This window comes from Xyrauchen texanus, chromosome 43 (genome assembly GCF_025860055.1).
Source record: "Xyrauchen texanus isolate HMW12.3.18 chromosome 43, RBS_HiC_50CHRs, whole genome shotgun sequence".
NCBI lineage: Eukaryota > Metazoa > Chordata > Actinopteri > Cypriniformes > Catostomidae > Xyrauchen > Xyrauchen texanus.
The window spans coordinates 21,565,975-21,584,061 of NC_068318.1; the positions used below are offsets into that span (position 1 = coordinate 21,565,975).

Below are 18,087 nucleotides of genomic sequence, written 5' to 3' on the forward strand. Positions count from 1 at the left end.
ACAAGTAATTCCTTTCATTAATAGTTGCTTCAGATTAACAACCACTAGATGGCGCTTTTGTAAATCCTCTTGGCATACTGTAATCCCTCCATTTCTGCTATGCCTTTGCAAGATCTCTGCTGCTAACACTCAAATCCTTTCAGTGGTCTGAGAGACTAAACATATTTATATATTTATATATATATATATATATATATATATATAAACCACACAACCACATAATATGTGTATTTAACACAAGTTTTAATTCACATTTCTATTTTCAAGCAGCTGGATTTGTCCTGGCGGTGATCAATTCACTGTACATTACCATCTTTTGTTAGTCCTCATAATTGACCTCGACATCCTATATTTTAATCAACATGTATAATAGTTGATTAAACTATTATACAACTAACTATAACTAGTACCAAATAAATTGATGTAAACACTGCACAGTATAATATACTTGCAGAATCAAGATATGGCAGGTTTAACCATTACACAAATAAATCACCATTAATAAAGTCTGTCTGATTTTTAGACTTTTAAGTTTGAGCATCGAAATAAGTAAGTTTTGTTGTTGTTTTGTTTGTTTGTCTTTTTTTTGGGGGGCGGGGATTTTGCGTTTGTGGTTTGAGTAGTCAGTGGGTGTGATCATGTGATTTTCTTTACTCAAACTGAAAAAAGACTTTCCAGTTCCTGTGTGTGGTGTTCCAGTTCCTGTCATCCTACCAAAGAGTGATGACACTTGTAATGACGCTGCCAATGGTGCTGTCCTATAGGGATGTAATTTAAAAATAATATTTGTATCTGCCCATCCATCATTGGCCGTTTGAGCTACACTATAGGCAATGACACCTATGGGCCAAATGTCCTTATAAGGTTGTCCAAGGTGATTCAAAATGAGAAATCTTTTAGTTTAAAACACATGTGTCAAGTTTGTAGATATGTAATCTTTGTGTCCAATTTGGTTTGAATTTTTTTAAAATACCTTAATAGCATTTAAAAAAAATAAAATATATATATATTTATTGACTAAAAATGTCATATGGTGTAACCTTCAAGTAGAAGTCATTAAATTACGAATATCACGAAGTTTCCTCAGGGTTACTCCATTTGGCCTGAGAAAAATTTGCCTTTTCATAAAAATGCCAAAATATCTGATATTTAGATATACTTCACAGTCTTGAGGGTCTAAATGGATCCTCTCTTTTTACATTTTGTTTTTCCAATCTATTAAAAAAATGGCAAATTAGTCTGGTGGTGTACCTGACTTTGATTTGGTGGAGAAAAAAAAAAATCAAATATTAATCATATTTAAAAAATGTTTTATAAAAGATTACTATTAATAAAAGATTATTCTGCACTACTCATGCCAACATTACTTTTTCAAGAATTTTCAAGAATATACAGTCTGGTCCATAAATATTGGGACATCGACACAATTCAAATCTTTTTGGCTCTATACACCACCACAATGGATTTGAAATGAAACTAACAAGATGTGCACCTTATTTTCATCCTCTCTTCATATACAGCTTCCAAAGGCAACTTTTTTTCTGGTTTCAGACACAGCGCCAGTTTTGTGGTCATGCCTAAAAATCTATTGCCCCCTTGTTGTCTGCGGTTTGTAACCACCAGAGCAACACAATGATGTATGTACAACGGGACCACGTGTTGGCCAGGCACTCGTGTCGGCGTTTGCGTACTTGTGAGAAGTACAGTCAGGATCATAAATATTGGGACATCGACACAATTCTAATCTTTTTGGCTCTATACACCACCACAATGGATTTGAAATGAAACGAACAAGATGGGCTTTAACTGCAGACTTTCAGCTTTAATTTGAGGGTATTTACATCCAAATCAGGTGAACGGTGTAGGAATTACAACAGTTTTTATATGTGCCTCCCACTTTTTAAGGGACCAAAAGTAATGGGACTTTTTAATAAATCAAACTTTCACTTTTTAATACTTGGTTGCAAATCCTTTGCAGTCAATTACAGCCTGAAGTCTGGAACGCATAGACATCACCAGACGCTGGGTTTCATCCCTGGTGATGCTCTGCCAGGCCTCTTCTGCAACTGTTTTCAGTTCCTGCTTGTTCTTGGGGCATTTTCCCTTCAGTTTTGTCTTCAGCAAGTGAAATGCGTGCTCAATCGGATTCAGGTCAGGTGATTGACTTGGCCATTGCATAACATTCCACTTCTTTCCCTTAAAAAAATCTTTGGTTGCTTTCGCAGTATGCTTCGGGCCATTGTCCATCTGTACTGTGAAGCGCCGTCCAATGAGTTCTGAAGCATTTGGCTGAATATGAGCAGATAATATTGCCCGAAACACTTCAGAATTCATCCTGCTGCTTTTGTCAGCAGTCACATCATCAATAAATACAAGAGAACCAGTTCCATTGGCAGCCATACATGCCCACGCCATGACACTACCACCACCATGCTTCACTGATGAGGTGGTATGCTTTGGATCATGAGCAGTTCCTTTCCTTCTCCATACTCTTCTCTTCCCATCACTCTGGTACAAGTTGATCTTTGTCTCATCTGTCCATAGGATGTTGTTCCAGAACTGTGAAGGCTTTTTTAGATGTTGTTTGGCAAACTCTAATCTGGCCTTCCTGTTTTTGAGACTCACCAATGGTTTTCATCTTGTGGTGAACCCTCTGTATTCACTCTGGTGAAGTCTTCTCTTGATTGTTGACTTTGACACACATACACCTACCTCCTGGAGAGTGTTCTTGATCTGGCCAACTGTTGTTAAGGGTGTTTTCTTCACCAGGGAAAGAATTCTTCGGTCATCCACCACAGTTGTTTTCCGTGGTCTTCCGGGTCTTTTGGTGTTGCTGAGCTCACCGGTGTGTTCTTTCTTTTTATGAATGTTCCAAACAGTTGATTTGGCCACACCTAATGTTTTTGCTATCTCTCTGATGGGTTTGTTTTGATTTTTCAGCCTAATGATGGCTTGCTTCACTGATAGTGACAGCTCTTTGGATCTCATATTGAGAGTTGACAGCAACAGATTCCAAATGCAAATAGCACACTTCAAATGAACTCTGGACCTTTTATCTGCTCCTTGTAAATGGGATAATGAGGGAATAACACACACCTGGCCATGGAACAGCTGAGCAGCCAATTGTCCCATTACTTTTGGTCCCTTAAAAAGTGGGAGGCACATATAAAAACTGTTGTAATTCCTACACCGTTCACCTGATTTTGATGTAAATACCCTCAAATTAAAGCTGAAAGTCTGCAGTTAAAGCCCATCTTGTTCGTTTCATTTCAAATCCATTGTGGTGGTGTATAGAGCCAAAAAGATTAGAATTGTGTCGATGTCCCAATATTTATGATCCTGACTGTACTTCTCACAACTACGCAAACGCCGACACGAGTGCCTGGCCAACACGTGGTCCTGTTGTACATACATCATTGCGTTGCTCTGGTGGTTACAAACCGCAGACAACAAGGGGGCAATAGATTTTTAGGCATGACCACAAAACTGGCGCTGTGTCTGAAACCAGAAAAAAGTTGCCTTTGGAAGCTGTATATGAAGAGAGGATGAAAATAAGGTGCTTTTCACACTGTTCGAGACCAGTTTCCTTAGAAGTTCAATTCATTCAAAACAACTGTCAGTTAAGCCATTAACTGATTAGGCAGCAAGTCAGCTGCCTAATTTTCGGATCATCGTGGTAGATGAGTCGATAGTTAAGGAGTGGGGAGCGACACGGAGAAAAAACAAGTTCATTTGAATGGACTGGAGACAAAAATATCGTATATATTTTAGAAAAGATTCAACAAGAATTCATTCATGACAGTTGTTGACTGAAAAAATAAAATTTGCTCTAGTGCCCCTTGTGGTAACGCTGAGAATGCAGCACGTACTTGCCAAGGTGCGTCTGCGTTCAAGTAATTTAATATTTTTGGGCCTTATGCCCCCCCAAATAAAATTCTTTGAACTCAGAACTTGTAAGTCATAAAGAGGTGTATTCAAGTAATGGTTTTGTGTGAATTGCATTTTTTCATGTACACTCACCAAGCACTTTAATAAGAACACCTCTACACCTACTTATTCATGCGATTATCTAATCATCCAATCGCAGTGGCGCAATTCATAAAATCATGTAGATATGGGTCAGGAGCTTCAGTTAATGTTGACATCAACCATCAGAATGGGGAAAATATTTGATCTCAGTGATTTCGACCATTGCATGATTGTTGATGCTAGATGGGCTGGTTTTATTATTTCTGTAACTGCTGATCCCCTGGTATTTTCTCGCACAACAGTCTCTAGAATTTACTCAGAATGGTGCCAGAAACAAAACATCCAGTGAGCAGCAGTTCTGCAGATCCAAACACCTTATTGATAAGAGAGGTCAACGGAGAATGGCCTGACTGGTTCGAACTGACAAGGCTACGGTAACTCAGATATCCCCTCGGTACAACTGTAGTGAGCAAAACAGGATTCTGTCTATATATATATATATATATCCTGAGGTTACCAGAGCCTGCCTGATCCATCTTCAGTCCTGTCTGATGTCCGACTCCCACTGTGTCACTGAGTGATTATGACCAACTGCAGCATGTGCCAGCCATACTTCACTTCAGTCTACTAACTTCACAGAGGATGAATTGTTGCAAACACAAAGACATGGGATTCTTCAAAGGCATGGAAGTTCACCAAAATTACCTGCCATAAGCTTCCAGCCGGACTGTGATTCACCTCACTGAATGATGCCTTTATCAACTTGGTCAAAGCAGAAACAACACTCTCTTAAAAAACATTTACTACATAGAAAATGAATTAACTGCTAGCAAAAGCCTTCATCTGCCAAAATCAAAAAAAAAAAAAAAAAATGCAGCTACGTGTATTTCCTCAGTTAATTTGGGATGACTAAACACTCAAACTTATATTTTACTTATTACTTCTATATTTGACTTATTTTCATACAAAACAATTTTGTTTGACCACTGACCCACAACACTTAATTTACTAATTTTAACCACTAATAGTTCTAAACATAAATAACCAATATTGGCATTATATTAATTCATTTTCTATACAGCTGCTTTGAAGCAATTGTGAAAAGCCCTATACAAATACATTTGACTTGACTTGATCATAGTGCTCCTAGTGCTCGGTGAGTATATATTGAGTACTTTAATATATCTGGTCAAAAAAAGAGTGTTATGCTATTGACCCTCATGTCAAGCTCTTATTATCTGAGTTGTTTATAGTGTGCATGAAAGATAAAGTGTATACACAGATATCCAGGTATAAGATACATACAATAATCTCAGTTTCTGATTGGATTGGTTTAAGTTTCTGCAAGAATTCTACAAGAAGAGATGGTCAAATGCAAGTAAATTATTCATCATAACTGTCGGAGGCTAAAATACAGCTAAACTAATAGTAATAGTAGACCTTTGAAATAGATAAAGATCTCTAAGAAAGAAAGAAAAAAAAAATCTAAGCATCAATATATCAACATTTGTTTACTGTATACACTATATTAACTTGTTTAGAATGTAGGGAAGTAAAATATTAGATGATTAGAATTAGACACATTTAATTAAATTGATGAGAACTTTGATAGGTCAAAGGGTGGTAAGTTCATGTGGCATGAGAATGAGAACAAACAACTGGACGAAATGCCCACGAAACTTCACACATAAAGAGGGAAAGACCATGACATTTCATGATGTCATGGAAGCCACTCTCTTTAAAAGAGTCAAAGCAGAGGAAGTGAGCTTCAGAGTTCAATTCGAACAGCATGGAGATCAAACAAAGCATTTGTATTCACATTCTCGTGTTGATCATAGGAGGTAAGACATAAATATGTTGTTTACTACGTGTGGTTTAAACTACATTGCTGTCTTTATAGAGTAGCTTTGTGGTTCATCATTTGTTACTGTCTTTACCTGTTGCCTGCAGGAATTACTTGTCTATGCTGTGTTGACAGAGAAGGCACTGTGTTGTTTTCAATGTACTGTATGTCAGTGTATTTAATGCCAAATTGCAGTGTGGAACTTGAAATAATTTTTCACATGATTCATCTGTTAGGCTGAAAGTCTTGTGAGAGTGCCGTATGCACCTCATTGAATCAAGTTGAATGGTACACTTTGAGTTTACATTTTTGATTGCGGTAGGCAGGGTTGTAGGGGCGATGAAATGATTCTTACAAAATTGCATATCAACAAACAGTCAGTGTAAAAGTAATGCTTTTCAGCAGTATGCTAAATGAATAAAAGTCAGCATAGGTGAAAAATTGCTTTAATGCATGTGAAATTATAAACTTCAAAATGATAAATAATCAGCAATTTGCCATATAATTCTTTGCAATGAAATTCAACATTGAATTAAAGCTCAACAAATCGACTGATAAACAATATTAAGCTATTATTGCACTTTTTCCATAAAACAAGTGTGATCACAAGTTATACTGTAATATAACTCCACCCACATAGGAATGCACAGACTTAAGGGTACATTTTACATACCACTAAATAAATCACACCTCCATATAGCTACATCTGTTTTACTCTTATATTTTTACACCTCTGTGAGTAATGTTTTAACACCACTGTTTCCTGTTCCAGTGTGTGTGTGTGTGTGTAGCTTTCATGTGTCACAGTGGCAAGTTATCTCTCGCTGCTAGATCAAACCACACAAGCAAATACAACGACCACTTACAGAAGGCTGTTTCTCTCTAATGCAAAAATATAGCCCCCTCTAACTTTCCCCCACAAGCCCTGAAAGTGGTGAGAACGACTCAAATGAGTCAGAGCAGAGCCTAAGGTGTCAGTGGTGTTATCTACCTCCAGATCAACCTTCTATTCTTCCATTATTCATATTCATATTTAAAGCTTTAGTTCTCTCATTAGCTAAATTTCTTTTTATAGTTATCAGCTATCTATCCAAATCTGTTTTAAGCTGATGCATTCTGAGAGTACATATCTGTGAATGCAGTTTTGTAGAGCTCATCATTTAATACAAGTAATTTGCAACCTGGTGTCAATAAATCATGTTAATATACCTATATTTTTGTTCAAATTATTTTTACGTGGTTCGTTACGTATTGCAGCGGTTGGTGAAATGAACCCTAGGGGCTCTACAACAAGAATTACTGTTACTCTCTTTCACAGATATCATGAGTAAAACCGAAAATTATCCATTCAGAAACACATACTTTTTACTGTTCCTCACACAATGGCAATTTTTGATATCAAAACACTTTTAATATATTGCATGACTTAAGGTGATACACTTTGACGTTTGCATTACATAACCATCTACATTTACGTTCTTGTTTGAGTGCAAACAAATTGCGCTGTAGCTCAACTGATAAAGAGTTGCACATGCGATGCAAGGACCAGGGTACGAGTCCTGAATAGTGTGTGAGACGACATATGAACCAAAAGTGTTATAAAAACACTACAAATCTACTTGGTTGATTTTGCAATTGTGCTTATCATGTCACTTTGCTTTTTTGTTGGTTACATTATCGGTTGGGTTTAGCTTTAAGGTTTAGGGTAGGGATTGTTTATTTAAAACTTAATAGAGCATTACCCTTAAATACCTAATCTGTTTTCATTGTGAACAGGTATAAAAGTGTGTTTGGCGGTAAAGCACCTTATAGTGACTGAAGGAGACACGTTGGTTTTGAAATGTCTTCGGAAAGATTCAAGCGAGAATGTGCACTTAGAGTGGAGAAATCCTCAAGGCCACGTCATGTTCTTCAACAAGCATAGAGGTGAAGGCAAACTCAATACTGTATGAAAACCGCTGAATAAAATAAATTATTTCACATATATTTCCTCTTTGTCTGTTGAAACTCGCAACTAAGTGACACCTCTGTTTCTTTCATGTTCACATACAGCTCTGAAAGACACAAGGAGCTATGTTTTCTCTTTAAACCGCTCAGAATTTACAGTACATGTGTCTAATGTTACCCTCAAAGACGAAGGGGTTTACAGATGTTTACAGTATGAAGACAAAGTCATAAAAAAAAGATACAAAGTAAAAGTTTTGGGTGAGTATAAATATTTTTAATGCCATTTTTTTTGACACATGTTTATACGAAAAAGAGAGATCTGTTGATGAAAGCATGGAAAATTAGATAACATGTATTATTTTATTTAATTACAGGTACCCCCAAAATAGAAATGGTCAAGGATGGTGATCATACTATAATCAAATGTTCGGCAGCAGCGAATGGCCATCCCCCTGAACTGTCCTGGGTACTGAATGGGATTGAGATTGAGGGTAAGATTACGAGAAGTGTCTTGAGTGGGTAGACAGGTAGAGAGACATAATAGAAACTAATGGAAAGACAGACATAAAGACTCAAATACAAAAAATGTACAGATAGGCAGATAAACAAACAGATATTGAGGCATATAAACAGACAAAATGGCATTCTAATGCCTTCTGACATTTGGTTGCAGTAAACGCTAATACCTTGTGACAATAGAGGAACCAGGATATTCTCATGTGTATATATATATATATATATATACTGTATATATATATATATATATATATATATATATATATATATATATATATATATACATACATACAGATGGACAGACAGATCGAGAATGTATATGGACTGATAGATAGATAGATAGATAGATAGATAGATAGATAGATAGATAGATAGATAGATAGATAGATAGATAGATAGATAGATAGATAGATAGATAGATAGATAGATAGATAGATAGATAGATAGATAGATAGAAAGAATTTAAATGGGTGTTTTCCAGATTATTTGAATGACCAATCACTGATTACTAACCAATCACTGATTACTATAAATACATTATGCTCTGTTTTTCCCTGACAGCACAACCCAATACAATGTGGAATTCTGGATCCAATAGGTCAGTGGCAGCTAGTGTCATAAAAATCAAAATTCATACCATGAAAGCTACAGTGAAATGCTTGGCAAAACACCAAACTCTTCCAAAGCCACTGGAGATAATCAGTATCATTGAAAATCATGGTAAGTAGACACAAACACAACTGTAAACAGCGAAGCAGGTAGAAATAGCAAATAATACTTGAAACCTTAATATCTGCCCCTTTTACCTCATATTTACTCCCACATCACCCCCACCACTATGTGTGTGACCAAAAATAGGGTCATTTTGCCATGGATGACATTAGCCATTATTAGAAAAAGGAACTGAAAGTTGTGGGGAATTTGTTTGGCTGTGCTACAAATGGAAATTTGATCTATGCTGTGGAGTATTTGGTAATTTCCTATTGAGAACGAGTGCTTGACATTAGATTGACCAATCACATGATATCAGGGAAGTCAATAATTTCTTAAAAAAAGAAAAGAAAAAGAAAACCTTTCCCAAGCAGATGAACCTAGTAAATATTTATAGTAGTATAACACTGAGTCTGAGTCTTACTGTATATGTGACTGGTCTAACTGACTTCTTGTGACTAATGGAATGATTTTATTGTCTTTCATGTAGCTGTTACAGCCTCCACGTCAAGCTATTCCAGTAGAGATAAACTAAAAACAGAGACAATGTTCACAGTCACTTCTGCCCCTGTTTTTAGTAGCACAGGTGAGTTCCCATTTTAATTTAAACTGTGTAAGGACAAACATGACAAATTACATTTGAAGAAAAAAGTATTAAGGATAAGTAATTTAATGCAGTTACCCAAACTTTTTTTTATGAAGGGCCAAAAATCTAACTTGATTGAGAGCAGAGAGCCAAAAGTAAACATTACATTATCAAATTGTATTATTTTAACATTTTAAAGTTGCCCTGGTTCCCCTCCTTTATGATTTCAATAATATTTATATAAAAAAAAACATTACTATGCAATCTGCTTAACTAATGCAAGGAATTCCTCTTGTCATATATGGCAAGGCGAGCCAAATCAAAGGTCATCACAGGCCAACTTTGGCCCACAGGCCTGGTTTGGGCATCTCTGGTTTAATGTCTTGAAATAAACTGAACTTGAAACATTAAATAGGTCTCTCTTCAGTTAAAGATTTCCATCTACTGGTAACCTAGTATACAGCACACAGTCATTTCCTGAGAAATTTTGTTTGGCCTCTCTTTCATTTTGGCTTTTGTAAATTTGATACCTCAATAAATGTTTTAATAAGTACACCGTCTGATTACAGCACACATTGAAATGTCATCGATTTCAGAAAGTACTGAAATGTTCTCAACTTCACAGAGCCCTATTCAAGGCAGCACGCAAGGTATGAAATTAATGATTAACCACGTTTTCATTTCATCTAAAAGTTAAGATGTGTTGACAATTTTTGTTAATTGTGTTTGCTCCTTTATGATTAATTTATCTGCGTTGTGTCTCCTTTAGAAGATTACATTTCTACAACCACAGAAGATTACATTTCTACAACCACAGAAGATTACATTTCTACAACCACAGAGATTAGCTTGATAAGTAAGTGTTATTTTGTTTAATTAACACATGTTTTAATAGAAATCAACTACAAAGAGTTAAAGTTAGTTGCTAAATACCACATATGGTACATTTGGTCTCATTTCTCAGAAAAATGTGTAGACTACCGGTCAATTTTTTCACTTCACATAACTGATTTAAAAAATATTTTGTTTTATTAATTTTAAATGTTCTGAAGCTTTTTCTGAAGTGTTAGAGATCTCAAATCTATATTTGCATTTCAGCAAGTGACACAACCTTGTCAGAGTCCAATTCAACTGAAGGACTACAGACCAAAAATGGCAGCTCAGACAGCACACAAGGTGAATACGACGAAAAATAATACCGAAAAAAACTGATGCCAACCAGCTAGCAAAAATTAATTCCTTCTCCTTCATCATCAAATGCAATTTTATATGACATTTGTAATATGAAACTTTTTCTTATGCTTGTGTTATGCTTTTCAATAGCTTAGAAGTAATTTGATTATCACAGAATATTACATTTTTTCAGGTTTTGGCACAGACGTCCAAGGCAAAATAGACCATCAAAATGCTCAAAAGGACAGCTCACCATTGCTGGTCTTGCTAGTGACGTGCCTTATTTTATGCTTGCTTATTGTTGTCATCTTCTTCACGATTAGACTGCGAAAGGCTCATTTAGCCTGGAAAAAAGGTAAAATACAATCATTGAAATTGTTTGATGCTTTGATTCAAGCTTAACTTATATGACAATGATCTAGAGTTCATTGTTTTGGGTGTGCTTTATTTGTTAATTAATTGCATAATTTTTAATGACAGAGAATGAAGAATCAGACCAATCTGTGGAAAGCAGCAAATCGAAATCCAGCCAAGAAGAAAAGTTGTCCAAGGAAAGGAGAAGACAAGGTAGAACCGCTTAAACAATCTGGTGGATCAAACACAAAAGTTTCTTTATGTTTATACACATAATTGACATATCTTTTTTCTCTTAATGTTCAATCTAGGTTTTTGGAACACAAATTTCACGGAATACAGAGTGGAAGAGACTCCCCAGAAGGAAGAAAAACCAAATGCTACAGTAGATGTGATCACTGAAACACAAGACAGTTCAAGGACAGCTGGTAGCAAACTGGAAGCAGCTTGCATCAAAGAGACTGAACTTTAGAGAAATATTCAGCAGGATCTGAATCTGATTTTTAAAAACTGATTTTACAGTTTTGAATTAACAATGGTGCTCCATATTATGTGAGGAAAGAAGAACATGGATTGAATATTTATATATATATATATATATATATATATATATATATATATATATATATATATATATATATTGTACTTTTTGTAATTTAATGATAATGTTTGGATAAAGTTCTGTAAATAAAATGTGCTTTATTTTTTGGCATTTACAATAAAAAAATCATACACAATGTATACTGAGTGAAATAAGTGTTTTATTATAATGTGTGCACTTTAAATTATATAATTATGTACAGTTTAAAAACAATAGGCTATGGAGTGTAAACCATTTGAGGGAAAGGAACATATTTCATAAACATTTAAATCACAAATAAACATGAATAGACTGCCAGGACATTTACCTTAATGGACCTTACAGATCCAAACCAAGGTCAAATTTCGGGCTACATTTGACATTCATTTTCATACTTGTGTGCTTATCACATTGCCATTGGAGTTTACTTTAATATACCATATCTTTCTCGAGCACAACTGATTTGAATTTTGCTGTATCATCGTCGCATTCCATTTGGAGGTATGTTCTGAAATCCAACGAAGGCTCGTGTGGCTGATACGCATGAGCGTTCTAGAATCGACAGACAGTGATGTCTGTATCTAAAATGTGATTGGCTCTTTTAACCGTAAGGCGGGACTTCCTTTCTACATCTGGTGACCGTTGGACGGTCAGAGCTCAAGTTTATTTATTACTAATGCTTTCAGTTGGTTTGACTTGTCATGTTATGTTGATTAAAGCAATACAAATTCGTTTAAATAGAAGTGGCCCATCTCTGCTAAATAATCTCTGGCTGGGTTTCCCAAAAGCATCGTCAGCCTAAATAGATCGTAGAAACCATTGGGTTATGTCTCCAATATCAACTGCTTGCGATGCTTTTGAGAAACCCAGCCATATATGTTCCGCATTGACAGCGGTTGCGGCAAACTTGAGGGGGATGAGCTGGGATGGTTCTACCATTCATATACTTGGGTTTTCCCTATGGGGCGTTGCATAATGAAATATAACGATTTTTCATTGGTACTTACTGTTTGAGAGCACGTCATCTGAGAGCTGATTGGCCCAGCTGCCGGCAATATATACTGTTCTAGAACATTCGATCGTTCTCTCATAGCAGCAAGGCGAGGCAGTTGTCGTCACTCCAGCTTTTCAACCGGCATCTTCATCCATCTCGATAATCTCCAGTTTGGTACGTTCTATCGATTATATTTCAAGTTATGTGTAGATAAATAATCTATTTTTTGTGTTGACTCAGTGTTTACCATTGCATTGGTCGTAAATGTAAAGATATTTGATGTTTTTTCTCAAACATCGAATGTTTTCCTGATAGGGCGAACCGCGTTTGTTCTGAAATTTATTTACATTTTTAGTAGTATATTCTGCTTGTCTTATTACAATAGATGTGTGTGTGCGCACGCTGTTTTTATATAAAAATAAATTAATAAATGAACAACATTCCGCTTTAGGTTAAGCTTTAGTTTCACTCAAAATAATTTGTTTAAATGGCAGTTCGATCAGGCCCTTCTGATCATGCACTGGCCCAACCTTAATAATAATAATAATAATAATTATTATTATTATTATTATTATTTTTTTTTTCCCGCTTTCTCCACACTCACTTAATACCAGTCAACTTATAAAATGTGTGTGTATATATATATATATATATATATATATATCCATTTTATGTAACTGTAATGTAATATTGTAAACTCATATAATCAAGTCAGTATGCATGTTCTTGTGCTCATGACTAGAACGTTCCAGAAGGTCAAACCACGTGGTCTGACTCAGATCCGCATGTGCTGTAGCACGTGGTGGCCTATGGTTTCGTAACAGCGCATTGAATACTTCCTTGAAGAGATTGTTTAGTCTGTCTTTCTGTGGTACTGCATTTTAAAGTTATATTCTGTTTTGCTTTTCAGACAATGTCCAAGGGACCAGCTGTTGGTATTGATCTTGGAACCACCTACTCCTGTGTGGGTGTCTTCCAACATGGAAAAGTAGAAATTATTGCTAATGACCAAGGGAACCGGACCACTCCAAGCTATGTAGCTTTCACAGATACCGAGAGATTGATTGGAGATGCTGCGAAAAATCAGGTTGCCATGAACCCCACCAACACTGTCTTTGGTATGTGTTGTAGTACCATGCCTATTCAATGTAAAAACAAAATAATATTCGCTAGGATGAAGTTGATTCCTTGCCATTCGTAGTTTCCACCAGAGGTTGAAAAGCCAAAGATGGCCCAAGTACCTTCCTTGGATGTCTGAGCGAACATTATTGAAGAGATGTTTGTAGTAGAATAGATAAAAAAAAAGAATTAATAAAATTTCATGCCCATTACATTTTTATTTCATTTCAATAGATGCCAAGCGTCTGATTGGTCGTCGATTTGATGATGGTGTTGTCCAGTCTGACATGAAGCACTGGCCTTTTAATGTCATCAATGACAATACCCGTCCCAAAGTTCAGGTTGAATACAAGGGTGAGACCAAGTCATTCTACCCTGAGGAAATTTCCTCCATGGTCCTCATCAAAATGAAGGAAATTGCTGAGGCCTATTTGGGAAAGGTTTGTGGAGTAATTCCCCTCTCAATCTATTTATCTCTTGTGCTTCGCTATGATGACGTTTATTCCTGCCATTCGTAGTTTCCACCAGAGGTTTAAATACCAAAGATGGCTAATTGACCTTCCTTGGATGTCTGAGCGACATGCACTCTGAATTTGTTAAACTGTGCTAGTGTTACTTTTGAGTGATAATTTCCCCCCCCCCACCCATGCAGACTGTTTCCAACGCCGTGATCACCGTCCCTGCCTACTTCAACGACTCTCAGCGACAGGCCACCAAAGATGCTGGAACCATCTCTGGCTTGAATATTCTTAGAATCATCAATGAGCCAACTGCTGCTGCTATTGCCTATGGCTTGGACAAAAAGGTTAGTTTAACATGCATATGGAAAATCGCTTTCTACATTGGTGTACCATGACATCTTTCAGAAGTGTATTTTAATTTCGCAATGATGAAGTTGTTTCCTGCCATTCGTAGTTTCCACCAGAGGTTGAAAAACCAAAGATGGCTGAAGCACCTTCCTTGGATGTCTGAGCGAAGTTTATTTAGTGCATGTCATTCACTTGAAATGGGCCTGTAGAATAATGTTTTCTAATTGCTCTGTTTTAACAGGTTGGAGCTGAAAGGAACGTCCTTATCTTTGATCTTGGTGGTGGCACTTTCGATGTGTCCATCCTCACCATTGAGGACGGCATCTTTGAGGTCAAATCTACAGCTGGAGACACCCATTTGGGTGGAGAAGACTTTGACAACCGCATGGTGAACCACTTCATCACAGAGTTCAAGCGCAAACACAAGAAGGACATTAGCGACAACAAGCGAGCCGTTCGTCGTCTCCGCACCGCCTGCGAGAGGGCAAAGCGCACCCTGTCTTCCAGCACTCAGGCCAGTATTGAGATTGACTCTCTTTATGAGGGTATCGATTTCTATACCTCAATCACCAGGGCCCGTTTTGAAGAGCTGAACGCAGACCTCTTCCGTGGCACTTTGGACCCAGTTGAGAAGTCTCTTCGTGATGCTAAGATGGACAAGGCTCAAATCCATGACATTGTCCTGGTTGGTGGCTCAACCCGCATTCCCAAGATCCAGAAACTGCTCCAAGACTATTTCAATGGCAAGGAGCTCAACAAGAGCATCAACCCTGATGAGGCAGTCGCCTATGGAGCAGGTATTTTAAATTTTTTTTATTTTTTATTATTAAATGCATGTTTTCTTGCAGTGTCTGCAATGATGAAGTTGATTCCTGCCATTCGTAGTTTCCACCAGAGGTTGAAAAACCAAAGATGGCCCAAGCACCTTCCTTGGATGTCTGAGCGACTGCAGTTATATAATGGAATTCTTGAAAATTGGCCACAGTTCTTACCTCTTTTTTTTTTTCTTACCTCCTCCCCCCTAGCTGTCCAGGCTGCCATTCTCTCTGGAGACAAATCTGAAAACGTTCAGGACCTGCTGCTGCTCGACGTCACTCCTCTGTCCCTTGGAATTGAGACCGCTGGTGGTGTCATGACTGTACTCATAAAGCGTAACACTACTATCCCAACCAAACAGACTCAGACTTTCACCACATACTCTGACAACCAGCCTGGTGTGCTGATTCAGGTGGGTACCAAGTAGTACTGCTTTTAGTTTTCCATCACACAGATGAGCAAGTTTTGCCTTGATATTCATAACATGCTATTCTTTTTCCAGGTCTATGAGGGTGAGCGTGCAATGACCAAGGATAACAACTTACTAGGCAAGTTTGAGCTCACTGGAATCCCTCCTGCACCTCGTGGCGTTCCCCAGATTGAGGTCACTTTTGACATTGATGCCAATGGCATCATGAATGTGTCTGCTGCCGATAAGAGCACTGGCAAGGAGAACAAGATCACCATCACCAATGACAAGGGTAAAAAATGTCCCCTCTCTTTTACCACTATCCTTCGCTCTGGTCTTGTACTTGTATGACTTACTATTGTGGTGGCCACTTCAGATAGGCTAACTGGAGGTTTCTCTTTCAGGTCGTCTCAGCAAGGAGGACATTGAGCGCATGGTGCAGGAGGCGGAGAAGTACAAGGCTGAAGACGATGTGCAGCGTGACAAGGTGTCTTCAAAGAATGGTCTCGAGTCCTATGCCTTCAACATGAAGTCCACCGTTGAGGATGAGAAGCTAAAGGGCAAGATCAGCGACGAGGACAAACAGAAGATCCTTGACAAGTGCAATGAAGTCATCAGCTGGCTTGATAAGAACCAGGTAAGTTTTGCATGCGTTTGGAAACCCGGTTATTTGTGACTCCTGTTGGCAAGACCTAAAGTGATTTAATCTCCCCTGTTTGAAACTTTTAGACTGCTGAGAAAGAAGAATTTGAGCACCAGCAGAAAGAGCTGGAGAAAGTGTGCAACCCCATCATCACAAAGCTGTATCAGAGTGCTGGAGGCATGCCAGGTGGAATGCCTGATGGTATGCCTGGTGGCTTCCCAGGAGCTGGTGCTGCTCCTGGAGGTGGATCCTCCGGCCCAACCATCGAGGAGGTTGACTAAGCCATTTCAAAGCCACTGTACCACCTCCGTAGTAATGTGTAATGTCGCCCTCTGTAGTTGGACTCCTCTAAAATGTGTTACTGTTCTGTGACCATATTGATGACTTAAACTTGCAGAGAGATTGTTGCAATTAATAAAAATAAAAAAGGTGGTGGGGGGGTTGTATTAAGGGATCACTCATTTCAGATCACAGGGAAGAGACATTCTACATTGCACAACCTATTTATGGGCTTGTGAAATATGCATTTCATAAGCCTTTTTCAACTGTCTCTATGCTTTTGAAATAAATGCATGCAGTTGACTTATTCCCAATGCTGTCTGTTTTCCTTTTCTAAATTGCTCCAATACTGCAGTTAAATTTGGTCTGCCCTTTTAATTGTTAAACCTTTGGTGTTTAATGTCTGTTACACAAAGGCATTAGTAACTTGACTATTTCCCCTCTGAAAGATTTAACAGCCCTCTACTTCAAAGTTTCAAAACTGATCTTTGAGCTCCATACATGAATTTACTTTCCATTTATTAAAATCACTAAAGGGGTGAGTCTTCAAAAGAACCTAATTTTATCAATGGTGGATTTGCCCATTTTCTTCTGCTATAAATGATGACTGAGGATGTTTGTAGTAAGGGACACAAAGTGTTTTGGAAGTAAGCCAAACTATAGATTAATAGTCTTTAGTGATTGTTCACTCAACTGAAATTGTTGTAATTTACGGACTCGTTCATAACAGTGGATGGTGACTGACTTGTTATGCGTAACATTTGTGTTCCACGGGTTGATTGGTACAGTGAGTAACTCATTGTATGCAATCGAAATGACAATGGACTGTCATCCCCGTCGATTTGTATTTTTGGTTGTCTAGGGAGGAGCTTGGCTTGTTTCTACATGGCAACAGTCGCAAAGGGCAGGACTGGGTTCATGACTTTTTTTTTTTTTTTTCCCGTTTGCCGGTTACTCAGGAGCATATCGATCTGTGTATGAGGTAATTTGTTTTATATATAAAGATTTAGAGGTCATTTAAATTTGGCCTGCATTAAGAGACTTTCCACATCCAAACCATGGGTATCAGAGTTGCTCAACAATCGAGTGAACTGAACAATTAGATTGGCGTAAATAACTAAAGTTTAATAAAGTGACCGTTCCGAATGAATGTGTTCTTGTGCTACAAAAAGCTAGATATTTTAACCAAAAATGTATTCTCATTTACTCTCCCTCATCCCATCCCAGGTGATGTTCTTCAGAATAAGTTATTTAGAAAAATATCTCTGCTCTGTTGGTATGTGACCAGGACTTTGAAGGTGCAAAAAGCACACGGCAGAATGAAAATAATCTAAATGAC

At 37.5% G+C, this 18,087-nt stretch overlaps 2 protein-coding genes and 3 non-coding genes across 5 annotated transcripts; all 5 read left to right on the forward strand.

Moving 5' to 3' along the window:
• Window positions 1-5,758: 5,758 nt before the first annotated feature.
• On the forward strand, window positions 5,759-11,665 carry LOC127635481 (cytotoxic and regulatory T-cell molecule-like). The gene is made up of 12 exons (XM_052115574.1): window positions 5,759-5,810; window positions 7,589-7,738; window positions 7,865-8,017; window positions 8,134-8,250; window positions 8,837-8,995; window positions 9,477-9,572; window positions 10,142-10,222; window positions 10,342-10,428; window positions 10,671-10,748; window positions 10,939-11,100; window positions 11,226-11,312; window positions 11,411-11,665. The coding sequence occupies exons 1-12, from the start codon at window positions 5,759-5,761 to the stop codon at window positions 11,569-11,571; spliced, it is 1,383 nt and encodes a 460-aa protein (XP_051971534.1). The 3' UTR covers window positions 11,572-11,665.
• A 1,050-nt stretch (window positions 11,666-12,715) lies between these two features.
• hspa8 (heat shock protein 8) lies at window positions 12,716-17,062 on the forward strand. The gene is made up of 9 exons (XM_052115573.1): window positions 12,716-12,847; window positions 13,584-13,791; window positions 14,027-14,232; window positions 14,445-14,597; window positions 14,843-15,398; window positions 15,627-15,829; window positions 15,920-16,118; window positions 16,231-16,463; window positions 16,556-17,062. Exons 2-9 carry the CDS (start codon window positions 13,587-13,589, stop codon window positions 16,748-16,750), a joined length of 1,950 nt encoding a protein of 649 aa, XP_051971533.1. The 5' UTR covers window positions 12,716-12,847; window positions 13,584-13,586; the 3' UTR covers window positions 16,751-17,062.
• On the forward strand, window positions 13,840-13,935 carry LOC127636249 (small nucleolar RNA SNORD14). Its single transcript, XR_007969563.1, has one exon. It is a non-coding gene; the product is annotated as a small nucleolar RNA SNORD14 (small nucleolar RNA).
• Window positions 14,277-14,371, forward strand: LOC127636248 (small nucleolar RNA SNORD14). Its single transcript, XR_007969562.1, has one exon. It is a non-coding gene; the product is annotated as a small nucleolar RNA SNORD14 (small nucleolar RNA).
• On the forward strand, window positions 14,674-14,768 carry LOC127636247 (small nucleolar RNA SNORD14). The gene has a single exon (XR_007969561.1). It is a non-coding gene; the product is annotated as a small nucleolar RNA SNORD14 (small nucleolar RNA).
• Window positions 17,063-18,087: the final 1,025 nt, after the last annotated feature.

Coding starts and splice junctions, on each gene's coding strand:
- hspa8 (XM_052115573.1), top strand. CDS start 13,587: ATGTCCAAGGGACCAGCTGTTGGTATTGATCTTGGAACCACCTACTCC. Junction 14,233..14,444: donor CTGAGGCCTATTTGGGAAAG/GTTTGTGGAGTA, acceptor CCACCCATGCAG/ACTGTTTCCAACGCCGTGAT. Junction 16,464..16,555: donor GCTGGCTTGATAAGAACCAG/GTAAGTTTTGCA, acceptor TGAAACTTTTAG/ACTGCTGAGAAAGAAGAATT.
- LOC127635481 (XM_052115574.1), top strand. CDS start 5,759: ATGGAGATCAAACAAAGCATTTGTATTCACATTCTCGTGTTGATCATA. Junction 8,996..9,476: donor CAGTATCATTGAAAATCATG/GTAAGTAGACAC, acceptor TCTTTCATGTAG/CTGTTACAGCCTCCACGTCA. Junction 11,313..11,410: donor CAAGGAAAGGAGAAGACAAG/GTAGAACCGCTT, acceptor TGTTCAATCTAG/GTTTTTGGAACACAAATTTC.